This window comes from Anolis carolinensis, chromosome 6, assembly GCF_035594765.1.
Source record: "Anolis carolinensis isolate JA03-04 chromosome 6, rAnoCar3.1.pri, whole genome shotgun sequence".
Lineage (NCBI taxonomy): Eukaryota > Metazoa > Chordata > Lepidosauria > Squamata > Dactyloidae > Anolis > Anolis carolinensis.
Genome location: NC_085846.1, coordinates 114137622 through 114161583, shown reverse-complemented (window position 1 = coordinate 114161583; position 23962 = coordinate 114137622). Strand labels below are relative to the sequence as shown.

Genomic DNA, 23962 nt, shown 5'->3' with positions numbered 1-23962 from the left:
CGATAAACCTAGACACACTTTCTCTGAAATGAATCCCTGGCTATCTTGTGCAAGATGACATTTTTTGAGACTCCCAACAAGAATACTGAAATGTTTCTTGATCACTTTCTGGCTGTGGGCTGATGAAGGAGCCTTGCCGACACCCAACGAGAAAGCTTTAATTGGTTTGCTAATTAAATTAAAGCTTGTCCTGCCCTCGGCTTTTGGATGCATCCATTTTGGCACATCCTGGGAAGAGTCCCTTTCTAATTGCCTCCCCAGAGATCTTCCAAAAGGGAGAACTTTTTTTGTAACTTTCATTGCTATCAAAATTAGCAATTTGAGTGGGTGGACAAGGAGCGGAGTTGGCAAATGGGGTCTCAGAAACAATCCATTTTTATTGCCATCATTCTTTTAGAATAGGAAAAAAACTAGCAAGAAAAAAAGGAGTTTTGAGAGGGGTGTGCTCAGTGATGTGGCCAAATCTCTTCATCAGAGTAATTATTCCAAAGGACGATGCCCAGATTTCCAAGTACACAACATGCTGATCTTCTTAATAATTTGTTGCCTCTGTTCCAATAAAAGGTGGCATAAAAGCACTCCGATTCAGACAGAACTAAAGCTGGAAGCAAGAAGAGAGAAAGTACAGGACGTTCCAGTACAACAAAGTGAACTCAATAAAAAAAGATCCCACTTGGAGCAGAAATTACAGGGAACGAAGGGGAAAGGGAGGATTTATAGAGAAAAGACAAACATCAGAGATGACATTTAAATCCATTTATTTAAAAAAGCAAATATCTAAAAACAAGGGTTTGCAGTATTTTGGCATCTCTGGGTTGGAAGAACAATTGTCACGGGCAATTGCCATAATATACATAAACAATACAGCAAAAATAAAAAAATAAAAAACAGGTCTATGCATACTTTTTGTGATATCCACAAACACAGACAAGAAAAAAAAAATCCTCATATAATAATCCTAATTATGCGTGACCCAGTTTGGAGGACGTTTTAAAATCGAGATGGTCTCCTGTCTGAACTGTTTGCTATTAGGACACTTTGATATTTGAGAATATAACATATTCTGATTATACTATGTAACAAAATTTGAAAAATTATCTGTTCCTGGTTTGAGTGTTATTTATTTAATTGTGTGGTCCTTACTTTGACAATTGTTTTTTTTTACTTCAGAAGCTTCAGTTTTGTGGCTGCCACAAACTCTGTTGAGTTGGTTGAAAATTGATGAGATATTCATTGAAAAACTAGAGCAAATTGTGCTGCAGGGTGTCACTTCTCACAAAAGCAAAGTTTTTGCAGCTTAATAAACTTTTTCCATGTTTTTATGATAGAACCAATTAGGAAATGGCATTTACAACCTAGGAACAAAAATTGTGTTGCTTAGTGTTATTCCATTCTGCTGCCGTCTCCAAACTGTATACTCAAGGTCTGTGCAATCATCGTTTAAAAATCACACAAAAAAATCTCACAAGGTGTAAATAATTTTACTATTGGGCCACAGTCATAGGTGTTCTGGACCACATTTAGCCCATGAGCCACAAGCCAGATCTAAATCTTGTTCAGTTTGATCCTCTTCTGTATTTTTGACTTTATTCCCATGCTGGATTTCATTTGGTTTGCTCATGACAAAAAACTATTTCAGCATGCCCAAAGTTAGGGAGGAAATGTAGGTGCATCTACACTATAAAGCAGGCATGGGTAAACTTTGGCCCTCCAGGTGTTTTGGACTTCAACTCCCACAATTCCTAACAGCCGGTAGGAATTCCTACCGGCTGTTAGGAATTGTGGGAGTTGAAGTCCAAAACACCTGGAGGGCCAAAGTTTGCCATTGCCTGCTATAGAGGGAATGCAATTTGATATCACTTTAACTACCCTGGCTGAGTGCCATGGAATCCTGGGATGTGTAGTTTGATGAAGTACCATCACTCTTTGTAACGGAAAGCTACAAACCTTTAAAAACTACAATACCCAGGATTCCATAGAATCCAACCATTGCAATTCAAGTGATGTCGAATTGCTTTCATTCAACAGTGTAGATGCAACTGTAGCTAGCAGGCCATTTTGGAAACAAATGTCTCTGGAAATCTCTCGCTAAATACTGTATGTACTCGAGTATAAGCCTAGTTTTTCAGCCCTTTTTTTAAGATGGAAAAAGCCCCCCTCAGCTTATACTCAGGTGAGGGTCCTGGTTGGCTTATATTTGGGTCAGCTTATACCCGAGAATATATGGTACATTTATAGTAGAGTCTCACTTATCCAACACTCGCTTATCCAATGTTCTGGATTATCCAATGCATTTTTGTAGTCAATGTTTTCAATATATTGTGATATTTTGGTGCTAAATTCATAAATACAGTAATTACTACATAGCATTACTGCGTATTGAACTACTTTTTCTGCCAAATTTGTTGTCTAACATGATGTTTTGATGCTTCATTTGTAAAATCATAACCCAATTTGATGTTTAATAGGCTTTTCCTTAATGCCTCCTTATTATCCAACATATTCGCTTATCCAACATTCTGCCGGCCCGTTTATGTTGAATAAGTGAGACTCTACTGTATTATTTTTCTGTATTATTATTGGTATTATTACATTTATTATTTTTCTCTATTATTGTTGCTACTATTACATTTATTTTACTCTATTTTTTATTATTAATAATAATACATTTATTATTTCACTCTGATCTTATTATATTATTGTATGACACAGCAAACAGAATAGATATGCTGGATTTTGTATCACAAAATCACAAATCGAACACTTCCCAAGTGTCTAGGACTGTGTGATGCATTTTCGGTTGATGATTTCACTCTGATCTTATTATTATTATTATTATTATTATTGCATTTATTATTTTACTCTATTTATTATTACTTGTATTATTTTCCTGTATTTATTATTATTATTATTACATGTATTATTTTACTCTATTATTATTAAAAGGATACATAAGCACATTTACATTGAAGAAGATGAGAATAATGATTTGATCAGAGTTGGACAGTCTTATCTTAAATCTGAGCTTTATGTAAATATTCAAAAACATTTAACCTACTGATGCCTCAATTAATGTAATTTTATTGGTATCTATTTTTATTTCTGAAATTTAACACCCTCGGCTTATACTGGAGTCAATGTTTTCCCAGTTTTTTTGTGGTAAAATTAGGTGCCTCTGCTTATATTCAGGTCGGCTTATACTCGATTATATATGGAACATTTGCCATGATTTCAGGCCATGAGCTTTCTGCTTGTTTAATCCACTCACTGACACTCAGTTGCAGACAATGCAGTGAGTAATATACTCAACATTTCAGCAGCTTCCAGCCAAAACCTTGACTCTATATTTAACCTTGGCAGTGGCTGCCACAAAGCTGGGCAGGAGGTGCAGCACCGCATCGCAAAAAGAGAGTTTGCCTTTGTTTGCCAGGCAAGAATGAGACTATGCTGATGCTTTTAGCACCTGAAACGAAGGCTCAGAAGGCTCCAGATCAGATCTGACAAAGGCGGACCAATACGACACGGCTCAAAGTGTTCTCACAACAACATCCTTTGACTTATATAGATACAGATGGTATAGATATGGATATAGATAATATGAGATAGAGAGAAAGAGAGTGAAAATGAGAGGGCAGATTCACTGCGAAATTAATGCAGTTTGCCACCACTTTAGCTCCAATGGCTCAACACTATGGAATCATGCTGTTGTAGTTTGATGAGGCTCGAAGGATCTTTGGCAGAGACAGCCAAATATCTTGTAAAACTGTAACTTCCATGTACAGTAGAGTCTCACTTATCCAACATTCGCTTATCCAATGTTCTGGATTATCCAGTGGAGTTTCCCTCCCACCCTGATCCACAGCTGTTTCTCTAGGCAGCAAGGATTCAACTTTTTATGGATTTATTTATTATTTATTTATTTACAGTATTTATATTCCCACACATAGGGCAAACATTCAATGCCCATACACATCAAACAGAGACTGAGACAGACAGACGCAGAGGCAATTTAACCTTCTCCTGAGGGGATGTTCAATTCTGGCCACAGGGGGAGCAGCTGCTTCATCATCCACTCTGATGGCACTTCCTCATTCCAAGTTGTAAATTAGTTAAACTTGCCTCCCCACTTTTATAAGTGGTACCTTATTTCCTATTTGATAGATGCAACTATCTTTCGGGTTGCTAGGTCAGCAACGAGCAGGGGCTATTTTTAATTTTTAATTGACGGGTGCTCACCCCGTCACGGGCTTGCCTCGAACTCATGACCTCATGGTCAGAGTGATTTATTGCAGCTGCTCAACAGCCTGCGCCACAGCCCGGCCCCAATTTGCAACAATGTTGCTACTGTAAGTTCATTTTATGCAATTACAGTAGAGTCTCACTTATCCAACATAAACGGGCCGGCAGAATGTTGGATAAGCGAATATGTTGGATAACAAAGAGAGATTAAGGAAAAGCCTATTAAACATCAAATTTGGTTATGATTTTACAAATTAAGCACCAAAACATCATGTTATACAACAAATTTGACAGAAAAGGTAGTTCTATAGGCAGTAATGTTATGTAGTAATTACTGTATTTATGAATTTAGCACCAAAATATCATGATGTATTGAAAACATTGACTACAAAAATGCGTTGGATAATCCAGAACGTTGGATAAGCGAATGTTGGATAAGTGAGACTCTACTGTATATCTTTATTTCTAGTCAATTTGTTAGTAGCCAATGTTTTTGTAGTCAATGTTTTTAATATATTGCGATGTTTTGGTTCTAAATTCATAAATACAGTAATTACTACATAACGTTACTGTGTTTTGGACTGCTTTTTCTGTCGATATGTTGTAAAACATGATGTTTTTGGTGCTTAATTTGTAAAATCATAATGTAATTTGACATTTAATAGGCTTTTCCTTAATCCCTTCTTATTACCCAACATTTTCACTTATCCAACGTTCTGCCATCCCGTTTATGTTGGATAAATGAGACTCCACTGTATTGTTATTGATACAACTAATAGTGTTATACATAAACATTAAGGGAAAATTAACCAAACGCAAATTCAGAATAAGGGAAAAATAAAGCAACTATAATGAAATACATCTAACTCAACTTCCACATTAAATGAAAACTGAACTCCTGCTACAAACAACCTCCTCCTTCTAACTAGTGGTGACCACTGTCAAAAAGCATGAGCCTCTACTATTAACAAGTTTCTATAGTAATATTTCTACTAATTATTGAAGCCTAATACAAATTTTACCTCCCTAAGGCTTTCTGAAAAAGTGCATGGCTACATTCCAGTCTTTAGGTTGTTGTGAGTTTCCGGGCTGTATGGCCATGTTCCAGAAGCATTCTCTCCTAACATTTCGCCCACATCTGTGGCAGGCATCCTCAGAGGTTGTGAGTTCTGTTGGAAACTAGGCAAGTGGGGTTTATGTATCTGTGGAAAATCCATGTTGGGAGAAAGAACTCTTGTCTGTTTGAGGCAAGTGTGGATGTTGTAATTGGCCACCTTGATTAGCATTTAATGGCCTTGCAGATACAAAGCCTGGCTGCTTCCTGCCTGGGGGGCTCCTTTGTTGGGAGGTGTTACTGGCCCTGATTGTTTCCTGTCTGAAATTCCCATTTTCTGAGTAGTCTTCTTTATTTACTGTCCTGATTTTAGAGTTTTTTAAATACTGGAAGCCAGATTTTGTTCATTTTCATGGTTTCTTCCTTTCTGTTGAAATTGTCCACGTGCTTGTGGATTTCAATGGCTTCTCCCAACAAAGGATTCCCTGGAAGAAGCAGCCAGGCTTTGAAGCTGCAAGGCCATTCAATGCAAATCAAGGTGTCCAATTGCAACATTCAAACTTGCATCCAACAGACAAGAATTCTTTCTCCCACCCTGGACATTATTCCACAGATACATAAGCCTCTCTTGTCTAGTTTCCAACAGACCTCACAACCTCTGAGGATGCCTGCCATAGATATGGGTGAAACATCAGGAGGAAATGCTTCTGGAATATGGCCATACAGTTTGGAAAACCCAAAGCAACCCAATGATTCTGGCTATGAAAACCTTTGACAACACATTCCAATCTTTGTTAGCACTTCATATAGTCCTTAATCAAAATAGTTGATTTACACCTTTGACAAAACCACATAGTGAAATTGAAAGATAAGGTAGTACTTCTATATGGCCTGGTTAGTGAAGTGTACTTAAGTCGGTAACTTCTCTTGGCTTTAAGCCCCATGAACCTGATGGAAATGTATGCTCTGTTACGAGCACAAATGGACCTCCGTCTTCCATGCAGCTGATGCTCGATAAAGTATTTTGTGGGGGAGTTCTACCCGTGCCAATAGTATCACATTTGTGACTTGAACGCAAAACATTACCTTGATGTACTTATTGGCAGCTGTTCTGTATTTACAACTTCCTTGGTTCGCTTCTATCGCAGCCATTAAATGCATTGCTAAATGATGAGTCAACATGACATAAATCCTATAGATTCAATGAGGGCAAACTTAGAAATTTAGCGGAGCTGACAGACAAGAGTTCCAACAAACTGGCCCAAAACACCAAATGAATTTTGCATGTCTTCATGATCTAATATGTTGTTCACAGCTTTAGGCAAATGTCGGGAGCTAAGGCATATTGAATAAGGAGATAGCTTCTCCAGAAATTAGGACACATAGCAATGGATTCAAATTCAAGGAAAAAAGATTCCATCTAAACAACAGGAAGAACTTCCTGATGGCCAGAGCCGATGGACAGTAAAATCTGCTGTTCTTCATCCAATGATACTGAAGAACTTGAGACAATTAAATCAAGTTCCTCCACCAAGAACATCCCTAAGTTTCCTTCCATCCCAGCTTGCCAAAACGTCAAAAATATATCCAAATTCATCCATAATCTGGAATAATAATAATAGTGATTTTGTGATACGAAATCTAGCATATCTATTTTGTTTGCTGTGTCATACAATGTCATTGTGTCAATAATAATAATAATAATAATAATAATAATAATAATAATAATAATAATAATAATAATGTATTACCCACCTCTTCCTATGACTGAAGGTGGGGTACCATATGGTTAAAACATACAGACAGATACAATACCATTAAAATGCATATATCAAACTACAGTAGAGTCTCACTTATCCAAGCTAAACGGGCCGGCAGAACCTTGGATAAGCGAATACCTTGGATAACAAGAAGGGATTAAGGAAAAGCCTATTAAACATCAAATTAGGTTATGATTTTGGTTAAGCACCAAAACATCATGTTATATAACAAATTTGATAGAAAAGGTAGTTCAATACGCAGTAATGTTATGTTGTAATTACCTTATTTACGAATTTAGCACCAAAATATCACAATATATTGAAAACATTGACTACAAAAATGCATTGGACAATCCAGATCCTTGGATAAGCGAGTCTTGGATAAGTGAGACTCTACTGTACACACAATCAAGACCAAGACCATGACAATGAATAGATGGGATCACCATTCTGATGTAGTCACAAATACAACTGTGGTCGACCAAAATATCACAATATATTGAAAACATTGACTACAAAAATGCATTGGACAATCCAGAACCTTGGATAAGTGAGTCTTGGATAAGTGAGACTCTACTGGACATACAATCAAGACCAAGACCATGACAATGAATGGATGGGACCACCATTCTGATGTAGTCACAAATACAACTGTGGTCTACCATGGATTTAATGAAAGGTTCATACTATCAACAATGGTCTGTTTTATTCATTAGCATCTAGACTGTCTCTTCTAGACAATGCTGCTGTTTCGATTCTGAATAGATTTTATACTTTGCATCCACCATATGTTCTCCATAGTTAATGGAATACGTTAGTTATGGGAAGCCACCTATGACCTGATCAAGGCAGATTCTGCTAACTTATTATTGTTAATAGTTCTCCAAGGTGTCTTGAAAAGGCCTCTTTCTCCTTTCTCAGATGCAGAAACCCATGTGATGTATGGGTTTGCCCTGGAGTGCACTTTGCCCTGGAGTGCACTGAAGCATTAAAAGCACATCTTGATCAATGTTACCACCACTTGGTACCTGTATCAAGAGAAAGATACCCCAAAGCTTTCAATCCGCTCATGGCTTTCAATTCGCTCATGTTGTTTTGGAGAAGGCAAGCTGTCAAAAAGCTCACGACTCAGAGCCCTAACATCCTCCCACACTCCTGAATCACGTACCTGCCTGCGTGGGTATGACATCAGCACGTGACATCATCCGGCCAAGTGGGATGTTCTTTATGGATAGCTAGGAAATCTGGGATATATGAGAAAGCGAGTCCCAATCGGATGTGACTTTATGGTCTACTTGACTTCTGTCAGTTAAGGGTCAAAGGACACATGGAATAGATGGGTCTTTTCAGCTGCCTTCCTCTACAGGACCCCCAGAAATGCTTACACTATAGATAATAACAAACCCTGTTGAAATGAGGGACTTCAGGGACTTCTAGAAAATGCTCAGAGAGGTATAAATCAATTAATTGGTTGGGTTGCTGTGAGTTTTCCGGGCTGTATGGCCATGTTCCAGAAGCATTATCTCCTGACATTCTGCCCACATCTATAGTAGGCATCCTAGGAGGCCGTGAAGACCTAACAATCTCTGAAGATGCCTGCCATAGATGTGGCTGCCATAGATGTGGGTGAAACATCACAAGAGAATGCTTCTGGAACATGGCCATATAGCCCAGAAGGCTCACAGCAAACCAGTGATTCCAGCCATGAAAGCCTTAAACAATCCATCAATAATTTTCCTTTCCTGGAGATAGGATTCAAAAGTAGTATCCCATTCTCTGCCTTGTTGTGTGCCTTCAGTTTGCTCCCAGTTTCTAGTGATCCTAAGGAAACCTTTTCGCAGGGATTTCTTGGACAAAAGAGGTTTGCTTTTGCCTTCTTCTGAGGCTGAGAGAGTGTGACTCACCCATGGTCATCCTGTGGGTTTCATGGCTAAACAGGGATTCAAAGCCTGTTCTCCAGAGTTGTAGCCCAAGGCTCACACTTTTACACCATGCACTATAGCTCTTTTTAATATTTTTATTGTTTTCCCTTCAAATCAAATGGCTACCTTTGCAAACCACATCCTATTTTAAAGAGGAAAAAATATCTGGAAGATTCCTTATACAAATCCAAGAAATGGCTACAGTCAGCCCCCTAAAATAATGGAGTGAATGAGCACAAAGAAGACAGAAGTGAGCAAAATTTGGCAAAGTCCAAGACATGAAACTGTCAAATGCCATGCTTCTTTGGATCGATAAGAGAGTGTCCTTGATACTATTACTAGATTTGAAAAGAAATAGCAAAAACTGTATTCCCTGCCAAACACATAAATTCAGGACCTTGGACAGTTCCATTAAATTTTAGAATAAAATCGCCAGCTTCTTTTGCTGCCACTTCTTGATTTCTAATAGTCCATGAAATATGACAGTAGCTATTAGGGATGTAAACATTTATTCTCACGAATTTGAAAATTCTCTGAAGATCACTAGAGTTGAGAAAGGAAAAGCCACCTTTTTATTCTTCCATGAGTCAAATAACTTTTTGTATCATAGAATTCTAGAGTTGGAAGAGACTTCAAGGGCCATTCAGTCCAACCCTCTGTCATGGAGGAATACACAGTCAAAGCCGTCCTGACAGATAGCCATCCAGCCTGTTTCAAAACCTCTTAAGAAAGAGACTCCACTGGACTCCAAAGCAGCACATCCCACTGTTAAACAACTTTGAGACAAAGCTATCATGTCCCCTCTTCTCTTCTCCAGGCTGAACATGCTCAGGTCCTAAGCCACTCCTCATAGGGATTCATGGTTTCCAGATCTTTGACCATTGTGGTCTCCTTTCTATAGATACTTTAAAGCTTGTGCATATCTTTATTGAATTGTGGAGCCCAGAGCTTGTGAGATCTGACCAAAGCCGTTGGAGAGTGGCATATGCTGCCTGAGAGTGTGGTGGAGTCTTCTTCTCTGGAGGCTTTTCCACAGAGGCTGTCTATCGGGAATGCTTTGGTTGTGCCTTCTTGCATGGTAGGGGGTTGGACTGGATGGCCCTTGAGGGTCTCTTCCAGTTCTAGGATTCTACACCAGGAGTAGGCAATACGGGGTCTCATGGATACACTTTTACTCTCCCATTGTTAGGGGTTCCTCTTCTTCATTTATGAATCAGAGGGGCAGTTGGAATCTGAGGAGGAGATTTTGCAAGTACCCACATTTCAGGAGAGGTGAAAGGAAACGGAGCAGAGACGTCGTTCAGCTAGAATATCTGCCAGAAATGCAGCTGAGTAATTAGGAACTGCCCTAGCAGCTGTGAGGGGACTCAGGGCTATAAAGCAGAAGCAGGTGCAGCCAGCTCTTGCTGGTAACAAACTGACTCTTCACTCTCCTTGTGCCTGCTTCAAGTCTGCATCTGGGAAACTGCTCCTAAGGATTTATTGCCGTTTCTTTGTCTGAAATAAGACTGCTGTTTGATTTGGGAATTTATCAGAGACCAAGAACAGTGCTTGCCCTAAGAGTCCTTGCTTCCTTTTGCGTTATTCCACTGAGTGTGTTGTACTTTATGTTTTGCTGAAGTAAAGTAGTTTTCATTTACTTACCACAGTATTTTAAGGCTGTTCTTGAAAGACAAAACAGGACACCCATCCACCATCTCATCCTGACCAAGGCCAACGCTTTTGGGGTCCAAGCATCTCCTGTCTTTCCTTCACTTTTTGCCTCCAAAAAGAGAAGAGGAAGGGGAGGAAAGGGCCGGGAGGGGACTTGGGAAGAACCCAATCCCTCCTGGCCTTCCCACCCTGCTCTGGCCCATCATGCGGCCCCAAGTTGGAAGGTTTGCCCATGGCCATTCTCTCCTGACGTTTCACCCACATCTATGGCAGGCATCCTCAGACTTGTCCACAGCTGTGCATATACATATATAAACCTCACTTGCCTAGTTTCCAACTGACCTCACTGATATCGAGCTAGGATTTGGGGGGATCCCCTTCTTTAAGAGGGAACCCTAGCTCCTACTCCCCGGCTGTAGGTCCGAGAATCCTGGCAAGGGGGGAGTCGCTAAAAGTCAAGATTTCTTGTTACAAAGATTTCACCCTCAGACGTGAAGAAAGACTGAGTTGTTTATTCAGTTCAGCTGAAATGGATGACACCCGCGATCATTCGTGAGGGAGCCATCACACAATACAGAACAGTAACTTTTATAATACAGAAAATGGGAGGCGCAATTTGAAATTTGCGCCATTCATTTTCCCGCCCACCTGCGTGCTGATTGGTCTCTGAGGCAGCGGCGTGAACCCCCGTCCAATCAAGGAGCTCCTGCCGTCTCAGTTTTTCCACCAATCAGAGGCGAGGGGGCAGGCTGAGCCGAGAACAATGGATTTGTTAGGGATAGGCCAGGGCTGTGGCGCAGGCGGGAGAGCAAGCCAGTGCAATTAACTGCAATGAATCACTCTGACCAGGAGGTCATGAGTTCGAGCCCCGCTCGGAGCCTATGTTTGTCTTGTCTTTGTTCTATGTTAAAAGGCATTGAATGTTTGCCTATATGTGTAATGTGATCCGCCCTGAGTCCCCTTCGAGGTGAGAAGGGCGGAATATAAATGCTGTAAATAAATAAATAAATAATGATAGAGTCATTGAGTCAATATGCAAGAAGGAAGTACCGAGAGCCTTGACAAGCCCTCAAGGTAGTTTCCAGACTGCTTCTTGAGGTGCAAATATACATATTTGTCTGACAGGCTTGCCAGATTCCTAGCTCGATATCATCACAACCTCTGAGGATACCTGCCATAGATGTGGGTGAAACATCAGGAGAGAATGCTTCTGGAACATGGCCATATAGTACAGAAAACACACAACAACCCAGTGATTCCAGCCACGAAAGCCTTTGACAACACAATTCATTGTCTTAGTTTTAGCCTAGCCCTCAAATTGGTAATGGTAATTTAGGATCATGATGCTAATTCCAGCTGAGGTCTGACCAAAGCAGAATAGAGTGAGACCACAGCCTCCCTCAACCTAGACTCCTATTGATGCAAAAGATAGCTGAAAAAGCAGTCTCCATGAAGAAATGCCTACCCAGGCAGTCAGCAGATGAGCAATGCCCATCCAAGAAATGGGCCATAAGTGCTTAGGAGAGCAGCAAACCACTGGTGCTTGTCCAGGTTTTATAAATATTCCTGTTTGTGTATCCTCCATTCCCCAGCCGGCGTGATCGGCCCCGCTGCGTGTGATTTTCTCCAGCGGTGTCTAAATGAGCCAACGGCACCGTTAAGGAGGCTGCTGATTCAGCACCGGGCTTTCAGCAAAGGGCTTATTACTGCCCTTGAACAGGCTCCCCCCTGCTACTTGTTATTAATAGCCAGCTCTGACATCTTTGCAGGCAGCCTGTTTTCCTTCCTCAACAAACCTTCCAGCCTGTTCCTCCACCTCCCAGTTTTTATTTTTGTGCCTTTTTCAATAACAGCAAAAGTCTGGCAAAGCTGCAATGAGAAGAATGATTTCCATTTCTATGATCATGGGCCAAACTGGGCTGAGTGGGTACCAAGTCCAGGGTCATGGATCTGTCCTGGTTTCATTCCAGATTTTCAAAGTGTTATCCAAATTATCTAGACCAGGCATGGGCCAACTTGGGCCCTCCAGGTGTTTTGGACTTCAACTCCCACAATTCCTAGCAGCCGGTAGGCTGCTAGGAATTGTGGGAGTTGAAGTCCAAAACACCTGGAGGTCCCAAATTGGCCCATGCCCGATCTTACAGTCAACAGAATGGGGGAAAAAACCTACAGTAAAAGGAGTTCATTATGCTGTCAGGTTTGTTTTTGATGGAAGGGAAAGATGTCTCAGAGAGCACATGATGAACAATTTCAATAAGTATGAACTGTGGAAAGGCAACAAGCCATCCACTTTCTTGTAAGATTTCTTTAGATTGAGATAGCATGAAAAACCTCGTCTTTTTGGTTGTGTTTGGGGAGCTTCACATTGCATCTTTCCTTAACATGATATAATCTATATATATAAAAGAGTGATGGCATCAGGGCAGCGGACAAAACAACAAAACTACAGGCCCCCCAACCTCGAAATTTGACAACAGAACCCATCATCCACGGCTCTAGGTTGATACAACAAAAAGAAAAGAAAAATAAAGTCCTAATTAGAGGGAAAGGAATAATTGTTTTTATGCAATTGCTGCCAGTTAGAGGGCTAAGCTCCGCCCACCTTGGTCTCCTAGCAACCTACTCAGTCCAGGAGACAGGCACAGTTAGGCCTCAGGCCTCTCCCACACTGCCTATAAGATACAGATTATCTGATTTTAACTGGATTATATGGCAGTGTAGACTCAAGGCCCTTCCACATAGCTATATTACCCATTTAGAATCTTATATTATCTGCTTTGAACTGGATTATCTTGAGTCCACACTGCCAGATAATCCACTTCAGTGTGCATTTTATACAGCTGTGTAGAAGGGGCAGTTCTAGGCAGATAATATAAGATTACAAATATACAGTAGAGTCTCACTAATCCAACATAAACAGTGTCCTCTATCCTCACCACTTTCACAGTACACAACCAAATGCATACTAAACATAAAGACAACCGTACAGCAGACATTCAATACCACCACTACCTCAACAATGCCACAGCAACGCGTGGCCGGGCACAGCTAATAATAATGATAAAACTTTATTTATATGCCGCCCTATCTCCCGGATGGGACTCAGGGCAGTTTACAGTCATAAAAACAACACAAACATTACATAACAACATAATACACATTATTAAACAAAGTAAAATAATACAATTATAACAATATATAACACTTACAAGACCAGATCAAGGAGACCATAAACCCAATATATTAAAATGTATCATTTTAGGCTAGGGAAACCTTGTGCAATATATGATAGCTGAGGCTCATGGGAGTTGTAGTTGAAAACATAGGATGCAGCAAAGACTTCCCACATATTAGAGATCTTTGGAGCTGTGCAATAATTATGTTAAGGGATAAGAAATTCTTATCTGGGTATTGTCTTTTCAATTGTTACTCAACCTGAGATTACTCTCCAAACTGGATAGGCACTAGCACTCTTTAGCAGAGAAGGCGGAGGGCTTTGTAAAACTACAACTCTCATGATTTCATATCATTGAGCCATGGCAGTTGAAGGGGCATCCAAATGCATTAAATCTACCATGTAGATGCACCCTATATTTCAAAGCCAATAGACTCCTGTCTCTGTTCAACATGGGGTCCATTTTTACTACACTATTACAGCAGTATTATTCCATTTTAACTTCCATGGTTCCATCCTATGGAATTTTTAGTCGGAATGAGCACTAGAGCTCTCTGAGTGAGAATTACCAATATACTTCTCTAAACTTTGATTGTGCTTTTCCTGCATGGCAGGGGGTTGGAGTAAATGATCCATGTGGTCTTTTCCAACTCTATTATTCTATGATTCTATAAAATGAGGCTTCTAGGATTCTATTGTGGAACAGGTAAAGGTTTTCCCCTGACATTGAGTCCAGTCGTGTCCGACTCTGGGGGTTGGTGCTCATATCCATTTCTAAGCCAAAGAGCCGGTGTTGTCCGTAGACACCTCCAAGGTCATGACGGCATAGAGCGCCATTACCTTCCAAGCAGTACCTATTGATCTACTCACATTTGCATGTTTTCAAACTGCTAGGTTGGAAAAAGCTGGGGCTAACAGTGGGTGCTCACTCCGCTACCCGGATTCGAACCTGCATCCTTTCAGTCAGCAAGTTCAGTTGTTCTGTGCTTTAACACGCAAACTGTGAGTAGGTCCTAGTCTGGGAGTAAATCTGCACCGTCGATATGATGCAGTTTGGCATGACTTTATCTGCCACAGGGCAATGCTGTGGCATCATGGGAGTTGTAGTTTAGTGAGGCACCACTAAACTTAAAGACCTTGTGAGGCACCAAAGTGGTGAGGCACCACTAAACTTAAAGACCTTGTAAAACTGCAACTCCCAGGATTCTATAGCATTGAGCCAGGGCAGTCCAAGTGGCATCAAATGGCATTATATATCTACAGTGTCAATGCACCCTGAGTTACTGTAAACAAGCCCCAGAGGTGTTTCTCCACTGAGCTCCAAGCTCTCCTAATCTGCTCCCTTATATTCTAGCATTTAGCTCCCTGGCACTCACAGTGTTCCCTCTCACCCTGCTATTATTGCAAGAGAGTGCAGCTCACAGCTTCCTTTGGCGACAAAGTTATCACACTAATCATAGAGCCTTTTATTATCCATTCATCCCAACCTTGGAGTGCTAAGCGAGGCATCTGGGAGACGTCTCCCTCCTCCAAGCGCCCAATTTCCACCTGATTGAATTACTACTGGCACTTAAAAACACCTGCATTGCAGTCGGCTTTAGCATTCAGAGCAAATTCCCCCTTCTTCTCTCATTCTCCAAAAGGCAAAACCGTGACTCAAGAATCCAATTGTTTCCCGGGTACCTTTGCTAACTGCTTTAAAGTGGACACGAGGCCTGCAGGTTTCGCCCTTCCTTTCTGCTTACAATGTTTGTGGCTTCACTTAGCTTTGGGAGCAAAAGCACCCTGGCAGCCATCCATAAAAGCAGCATAAAGCAAGACCCGAAAGAACGTGATTCGGAGAGGTGGAAGTAGCTGTGAATTTTGTTATCCCTTTGGTTTCCTGACTATAATAGAACGAAGAAGTCTTTGAAGGAAGGAAAGGGTGAACTCGGTGCCACTCTCCTTGGAATACATTAAGCTGTGTCGTGCTTTCATCAAGAACCCTTCAAAGCAAACAAGATTGTTTGTTTTGGTTTTCTCAAGATTTCTTGGGAGGAAAAAATATACTAAGGGACTCAGGTGAACTCCATGCTTTTGTAGGGATGTTCTCCTTCACTACGAGTGCATCTAGACTGCAAAAGTAATGCAGTTAGATAGAAACCACTCCAACTGCCATGGCTTAATGTTACAGAGTCCTGGGAGTTGTAGTTTGGTATGACTGTACTGCCAATGAATAGCCAGGTGCTAGAGTAGTGGTTCTCAACCTTCCTAATGCTGTGACCCCTTAATACAGTTCTTCACATTGTGGTGACCCCCAACTGTAAAATAATTTTTGTTGCTACTTCATAACTGTCGTTTTGCTACTGTTATAAATTGTAATGTAAATATCGGATATGCAGGATGTATTTTCATTCACTGGACCAAATTTGGCACAAATACCTGCTACAACCAAATTTGAATACTGGTGGGAGATTGGGGCGGGATTGACTTTGTCATTTGGGAGTTGTAGTTGCTGGGATTTATAGTTCACCTACAATCAAAGAGCATTCAGAACTGCACCAATGATGGAATTGAACCAAAGTTGGCACACAGAACTCCCATGAACAACAGAAAACACTGGAAGGGTTTGGTGGGCATTGATCTTGAGTTTGGGAGTTGTAGTTCACCTACATCCAGAGAGCACTGGGGACTCAAACAATGAGGGATATGGACCAAAATTGGCTCAAATACTCAATACGCCCATATTTGAACACTGGTGGAGTTTGGGGAAAGTAGAGCTTGATATTTGGGAGTTCTGGTTGCTGGGATTTATAGTTCACCTACAATCAAAAAGCCCCTTGAACCCCACCAATGATAGAATCATAGAATCATAATGTTGGAAGAGACCTCACTGGCCATCCAGTCCAACCCCCTGGCAAGAAGCAGGAAAATCACATTCAAGGCACCCCCGATAGAATTGGGCCAAACTTCCCACCCAGAACCCCCATCACCAACAGAAAATACTGGTCTTTGGTGACCCCTCTGAATCCCCCTCGTGACTCCCTTCCCAGGGGTCCCAACCCCCAGGTTGAGAAACACTGTGCTAGGGGTTCAATTTCATGCATTCTTTCCACTAAATCAAATGTATTTATGACCAAACCCATCACTATTATATCATTCACTTTTCTCTTTTAAAAAAAGATAACCAAAGGTTCCAAGCCTTTTTTAAAATGTCACCATTGTGTTTCCAACCCAATAAATTATCCATTACAATCCAGTCCTTCAATTTTAACAGCCCATCCTTTATTGTTAGAATTAATTCCCTCTTCCATTTTGGAACTTTTCTGATTGATAATGCCGGGGGAGTCTGAATTACACTGAAATCTTGATGCTTGCCTGGAACATTTTCAGACTCATTAAAAACTGATAGACAAGTTCAGCACATGATTCTCTGGATCATGGAAACATAGCAAGACACATAGAGTTGGAAGAGACCCCAAGGGCCATCTAGTCCAATCTCCTGCCAGGCAGGAAGACACAATCCGAACCTCTGCTTTAAAAACCTCTAAGCAGGAGACTCTGCCAGACTCCCAGGCAACAGCATATTCTATTGTGGAATACCTTAGGAAGTTCTTCATAATGTTTAGGAGGAATCTCTTTTCTTTTAGTTTGAATCCATTGTTCTATGTCCTCATCTCTGGAGTAAGAGCAAACAAACTAGCTCCACCCTACCTATGAGAGTCTTTCAAATGTGTAAACATAGCTATCATATCCCTTCTCCACTATCTCTTCTTCTGGCTGAACATAACCAACTCCCCGAGCAATCCGTCACAGGGATTCCTGGTTTCTAGACATTGCCCTTCTTTGGACATGTTCCAACTTGTCCATATTCTTCTTGGATTGTGGTACCTAGAACTGGACAGAGAGGTCTGGCCAAAGGAGAAGAGAGTGGGACCATGACTTCCCTCAATCTAGAAATTATTCTCCTTTTGATGCAGCCTAGAATCACATTGGCGTTTTTAGCTGCCACACCACATTATTGACCCAAGATACATGTACATGGAGACTAAATGGGGGCACATGGATATTGCCTTTAGGATTATGCTCTTCTGAGCCCACCAGAGCTTGGAAAACTTCCTCTTTTTTTTTTACTACAACATCACATCATTCTAAACACAACTGATCTCCTCTGATGTAACTTCATACCATTCTGGGCACACTCATTTTCACCTGATTTTGGAACTTAAGCAGGATCAGACTGAGAGACTACTTGGGTGGAAGACCACCAGGGCTAGGAAAAAATCTCACCCAAAATCTTGGAGATGTTGACAGTCTTAGTTGACATCACTATTCTAGCTAGATTTCTGGTGTGATGAAGCAGAAGACAATTCCAGAATATTCTGCTCATGTTGGGTGGGGAGCCTTCGGTGTTGCCATAAAACAAATAACTTTTCCATTCTCAATTCAACAAACATTCTCTTACAGATTAAAGGGCTGCTGGTATGGCACTCCAAAACCGATCTCATCTTTGACTGATTTTTGGATTGTAAGCCAAAAAGCATTCTCAACCCTTTCACAATATATGCTACAAAATATAGAGAACATGAAATTTTTCTAGGATTTCTTACCACAGGAAGCAGCATTACTGCAAAGATGCATGTCTTCCAGATGAGAGCCATCTTGGCAAACCATCAAATGCTCGTCCTCAGATTAAAGTGTTTCCAATGGTGTCCCCAATGCTCAAAATCTCTGTTCCGGGTTCTTCAAATCTCTGTGAAAACAGAAGGAGGAAATGTGTAAAGGAAGTGAAAGGAAAAAAAACAGGAACGTTGCTAAATAATACAACTTGAGATGTCAAAATGGTGCTTCTGGTTAAATGGAAAGTTCCATCCAAAGTTGGGAGAAAGTAGTGTGTGGCTGGAAGGAAGTATAGGAACGGAAGTGCTAGTAACTCATTGGCCTTCATAGTTTAAAAGGTAACTTGCCAGAACTTGAAAATGCATTGCTACCAGTTGGCAACTCAAATTACTCCACCAATTGAAACGAGAAAAGAATCATCCCCACTGTGTCTTGAAGTGATGTAGCCAACTCAAAGATGCCACATGGCATTATCTACCACCAGTTCTCTACTCACTCAAATGCCAGCCTACGTCTGACTTTTCTTCATATAGAGCCTACACTAGCAGAGAACCCTGGACACATCTTGAATTGAAGGTTGGCCATTGTCAGGATGCACAGTGACTTCTGGTGAGTGTCTTGGGTTTTTTTGTTTGATTGCTTAAGTCAACTTTGGCCCATTTTAGGCGAAGTTGGGGAATACTCCAGAGTATATTGGAAACTCTGGAGTATCCTGAAATTTGGGATAGTCTGGAGAGCAAGACTGGGTCTGATTGTGTGATTTGCTGTCCAAATTGTACACTAGTGTCATCACCCTTTCTCTGCACACATCAGGATAGGGAAAGGAGATGAAGAATGACCACGTTGCCGCTGCTGCTGCTCCTTGCTTGCCACAATGCTCCATCTCAACTCCTAGACATTGTAGGCACCTCCAATGACATCAAAATGGGATGTCCATGAAACCACCATGAAGGAAAAGGCGATCCACCCTTCTTCTTCTTCTTCTTCTTCATGCTGGTGAGATGGATGTCCAGTTCTGACGTTGGCAGAAGGGCCTGCATGACCAGGCAATCTCCCCTCCTTCTTCCTTGCCACCTAACTCCCTAAAGTGCTTCTCATAGGACATGGATCCCAGACCTTGGACCATTTTGGAAAATGTTCCATCTTGTCCATTTCAGTCTTGAATCGTCATGACCAGAATTGACAAAGTATTATCCAGCTGAGGTCACACCAAAGCAGAATAGAGTAGGACTATGACTTCCTTCATCTAGACTAGGTCTGCACAATCTATGGCTCACCAGATGTTTTGGACTTCAGTTCTCAGAATTTCTGGTCATTGGACAAGTTGGCTAGGGCTTCTGAGAGCTGAAGTCCCAAACACCTGGAGAGCCACAGGTTATACTACTACTGATGCAGCCTCAAATCATATTGACCTTTTAAGTGGCCACATCAGACTGTTGATGCCCAGCTTAAGGTCTACTAAGACTCTTTGATCCCTTTCACATGCCCTTTCTCTCTTCCAAGTTAAATGCACCCACTTCCCTCAGTTGAGCCTCATAAAGGTTTGGTGCTCAGGTCTTGGGCCATTTTGGTCACCCTTCTCTGGACACCTCCCATTTTTGTCCCTATCCTTCTCAAATTGTGTTGCCTAGAACTGGACACAGGGTTATTCCAGGTGAGGTCTGACCAAAGCAGGAGAGAGTGGGAATATTGCATATGTAGACAAACAGCAGGGCCACAATGGTCAGGTAATAATAAAGACAACGGGGAGACATTAAATTAAATGTGTAGCAGGCCCAGCTCCAGGGTTTGTCAATATTCCTTCTCCCTTTAGCCTTGGTGGGAGTTCTTTGGCAAAACATCTTCCCTTAGGAACCAGAATGACTTATATTGACAAGGAAACAAAATCGCTGTATTACTCATCTCCTGACTGAATGAAGATGGGGAAATGATTCAGAAAACCTACCAGTGCATTTTCGCTCCAGTCGCTATCCTTTTTACCTCTCTATTCACCCCATCTTCTACAAAATTGCATTTGCTCCAGCAGCCTCTGCTGACTGGAAAATTTCCTCCATTAAAAAAAAATAAACAACATCTCAGTCAAAGAAAAGAGATTTTTTCCTGCTAGTCTTCCAGGCCAGGGAATAAATCTCCACATATCACATTCTTCTGTACAAGAACAAATAATTTCAAAAGAGTGATCATCTCCTCACATAAATCTCAAGGGATTTTTTTTGCATTTTTTTAAAAAAAATAGGCTTATTTTGGAGGGAAAATAATTTGCATAAAATCATTCCCATTTTGGACCAAAAAGATATGGAAATACATTTTCTTTTTTATTTCTGACTAGAGTAAAACTGTATTGTTGGAGACTTTCATGGCCACAATCACTGGGTTGCTGTGAGTTTTCTAGGCTTTATGGCCATATTTCAGAAGCATTCTCTCCTGAAATTTTGCCCACATCTATGGCAGGCATCCTCAGAGGTTGTTGAGGTCTGTTGGAAACTAGGCAAGTGAGGTTTATATATCTGTGAAATAACATATTAGGGTGAAAGAAAGAACTCTTGTCTGTTTGACATAAATGTAAATGTTGCAAATGGCCAGCTTGATTAACATTGAATAGCCGTGCAGCTTCAAAGTCTGGCTGCTTCCTACCTGGGGGAATCCTTTATTAGGAGGTGATAGTTGGCCCTTATTGTTTCTTGTCTGTAATGTCTCAGTTTTCTGAGTGTTGTTCTTTATTTACTGTCCCCTCAAAATCTGTGAGGATGCTTGCCATAGATGTGAGCAAAACATCAGGAGAGAATGCTTCTGGAACATCACCTAACAGCCCAAAAAACTCACAGACAACTAGCGTAGAACTATATTGGGTCAAATGTATTGGCTTATATTCTGACTCACACTTCAATGGTTAAGTCAATGAATCTACTTTAGTTGGGATAACAAACACTATTTTTCTACAAAGAATAAGCTAAAATATAAATAAATGTGATTTTTTAATTTATTACATTTATTTATTAAACTGATTTATAATAATATTTCTTTATTTATATCCCCAAGCTTGCCCCATGTGACATTCAACGTGGGTTTATAATAGTTAAAGCAAAGATAATTAAAATTTCAATGCATATAAACATAGATGGAAGCAATAGATGGAAACCAGTTGGGACTATGACTCCAGAGTCCATGAAACCCATTCTCAGCATCAGAAGAAAGCAAGGGCAAACCTCTTTCCAAGAAAACCCTGTGATAGATTGCCAAGAGTCGGAAAGAAATTGAAGGCTCACAACAACAACAAATGTTGCAGATCCCAAGATTTTATGGAATAATTCCATAGCCTTGAGAATAGAATCTCACTATTATAAATAGATCATTTCTGAGCTTTCTTGATATGCCAATATCTCATTCTTGTTGAGGATCAGAAACAATTCTGAGAGATTCTTCATATCTCTGTTCTGTGCTTGCTTGTTTCCTTGCTTTGTTTTAGGGAACTTTAAATGGTCTTGAAATTGTGTATTTTTATATGCCCGACCCCTTTTTATCCATAGTGATTGATGTTTGTATCATTACCTCATATTGTGTGGTCACTATGTGTTTTACTGTATGTTGTGTTTTAATTGCTTATTCTATTTGATTGTTATATCATTGTTTTTTAGTTATAGATATTGGTTTTAACTTGTTATGTTTTGTTTCTGTTTTGGTCTTGGCCCCATGTTAGCCACCCTGAGATCCTTTGGGGAGATGGTGGCAGGATAGAAAAATGATTTATGATGATGATGATGATGATGATGATGATGATGATTATTATTATTATTATTATTATTATTATTAGGTAATGTTCAGCCATGTGGGCATCTTCTAACTAGGGCCCTGCTGGCCAGAACCTTCTTGGAAATGTGGTCCAAAAAAAATAGCATTTCCACATTCTGTTCACCCCAGAACAACTCATTCTCACAAACACCTGTTCGTCAAGTGTTTGTGAGTAAACAGGTTGAGTGATTCATTTGCTAGAAACACTGGATTGGGCCTTCCTTCTGCAAAATATTGTCGTTACCTTTGAGATGTTTTGGCTGGAATCCATTTCATGTCACAAACCTGCATATGTTTCCTTACTCATATGGTTGTGCTTTTTTCCCTTTACTGTTTATGGAACAGGCATATGCAGTTGATGGGTACATAACCATGGTTCCACAATTACAACGGTTGTGTATGCAGATGAATCCTTGAATGGTGTGTAAGTATTTGTCACTCACTAACAATGCTTCATTCATAAGGATTGCAGAAGGAGCTGCTGTACATTCAGTGTAACATAAATAGACAATGATCAGATACTCAACTGGTTGCACAAAACAGATATTTGCATCCCCTCCAACCTTTCCCAAATGAAGACAGGAATACATGTGCCAAGAAGCATCAGAGTATGGTCAAAATGGCAAAACCATTGAAGATGGACGCAAAGTATAATAAGATATAATAGTAGGATTTTTCCAAAGACACATTGGAGAATGAATGTCGTTTGAAACCATTCAAACTGACATGACTCAATGTTATGGAATCCTGGCAGTTGCAGTTTTACAAGGTCTTTAGCCTCCCCGCCAAAGTCTAAAGATAAAAAGTCTAAGGATCTTATAAAACTACTAGCTGTGCCCAGCCACGCGTTGCTGTGGTGAAGTATGGTGGTATGGGAAATAAAGTATTGAGGAATTGGTGGTAGTTAAGGTAAAGGGTCCCCTGGGCTGAGTGGGTTGCTAGGAGACCAAATGAATGGAGCTTAGCCTTCTAACTGGCAGCAATTGGATAAAAACAATTATTCCTCTCCCTCTAATTAGGACTTTATTTTTCTTTTCTTTTTGTTGTATCAACCTAGAGGCATGGATGAGGGGTTGTGCTGTCAATTTTCGAGGTTGTGGGGTGTTTACTTTTGTTGTTTTGTCCGCTGCCGTGATGCCATCACTCTTTTATATATAGAGATAACTCTCAAGATTACATAGAATAGAGCAATTGCAGTTAATTGTATTAATTCTACAGCATAAATGCACCCTCAACTTTGCCTTAAATAGGGCAAACCCAGTATAACCCATGATACTCACCAGACATACATGAACATCGTGAAGAGAGCAAAGAGTCAACTCAAGATGAGTTTGGGTTCTTATGCCCAGGCAGTTGTGTCCAAAGTAAGTATAGGTTTATAATGTTTGTACATGTGCTTTCAAGTTGCCTGTTGATTTATGGAATACACAGAGGTGTTTAGCCCAGTCTTTCCTCTGAATCATAGTTTACAAAACTTGGTATTTATTTGGTGATCTTCCATCCAGGACCGACCAAGTCTTTGTATTTTCCTCTCCACTTACAATTACTTCTCTAATTATTTCATCTTGTGCTACAAAGCATGAAACAAAGGAAGGTTCACAGCAGGCTCTCCCAGATTCAGGCCACTAATCTGAAGTTCCAGTTAATGTACAGATATCTACCTTTTCCATCCTGCCTTGCAGACAGTATTGCAAGGAGTGGCACAAATCACACACAGTAACCCAAACTCAAATCAACTTCAGGCTCATATCTCATTGCTGCTTCTTCTTAA

The 23962-nt window shown here is 40.5% G+C and overlaps 1 protein-coding gene across 10 annotated transcripts in view; it reads right to left on the bottom strand.

Moving 5' to 3' along the window:
* The window catches only part of adcyap1r1 (ADCYAP receptor type I), a 119322-nt gene that overhangs the window by 72313 nt on the left and 23047 nt on the right, over positions 1–23962 (bottom strand). For all 10 annotated transcript variants that reach the window (XM_062957808.1, XM_008112218.3, XM_008112219.3 and 7 more), the window contains exon 2: positions 18393–18535. In XM_062957808.1, the coding sequence (XP_062813878.1) occupies positions 18393–18443 (51 nt within the window). In that variant the 5' untranslated portion in view covers positions 18444–18535. The remainder of the gene's footprint in view (positions 1–18392; positions 18536–23962) is intronic.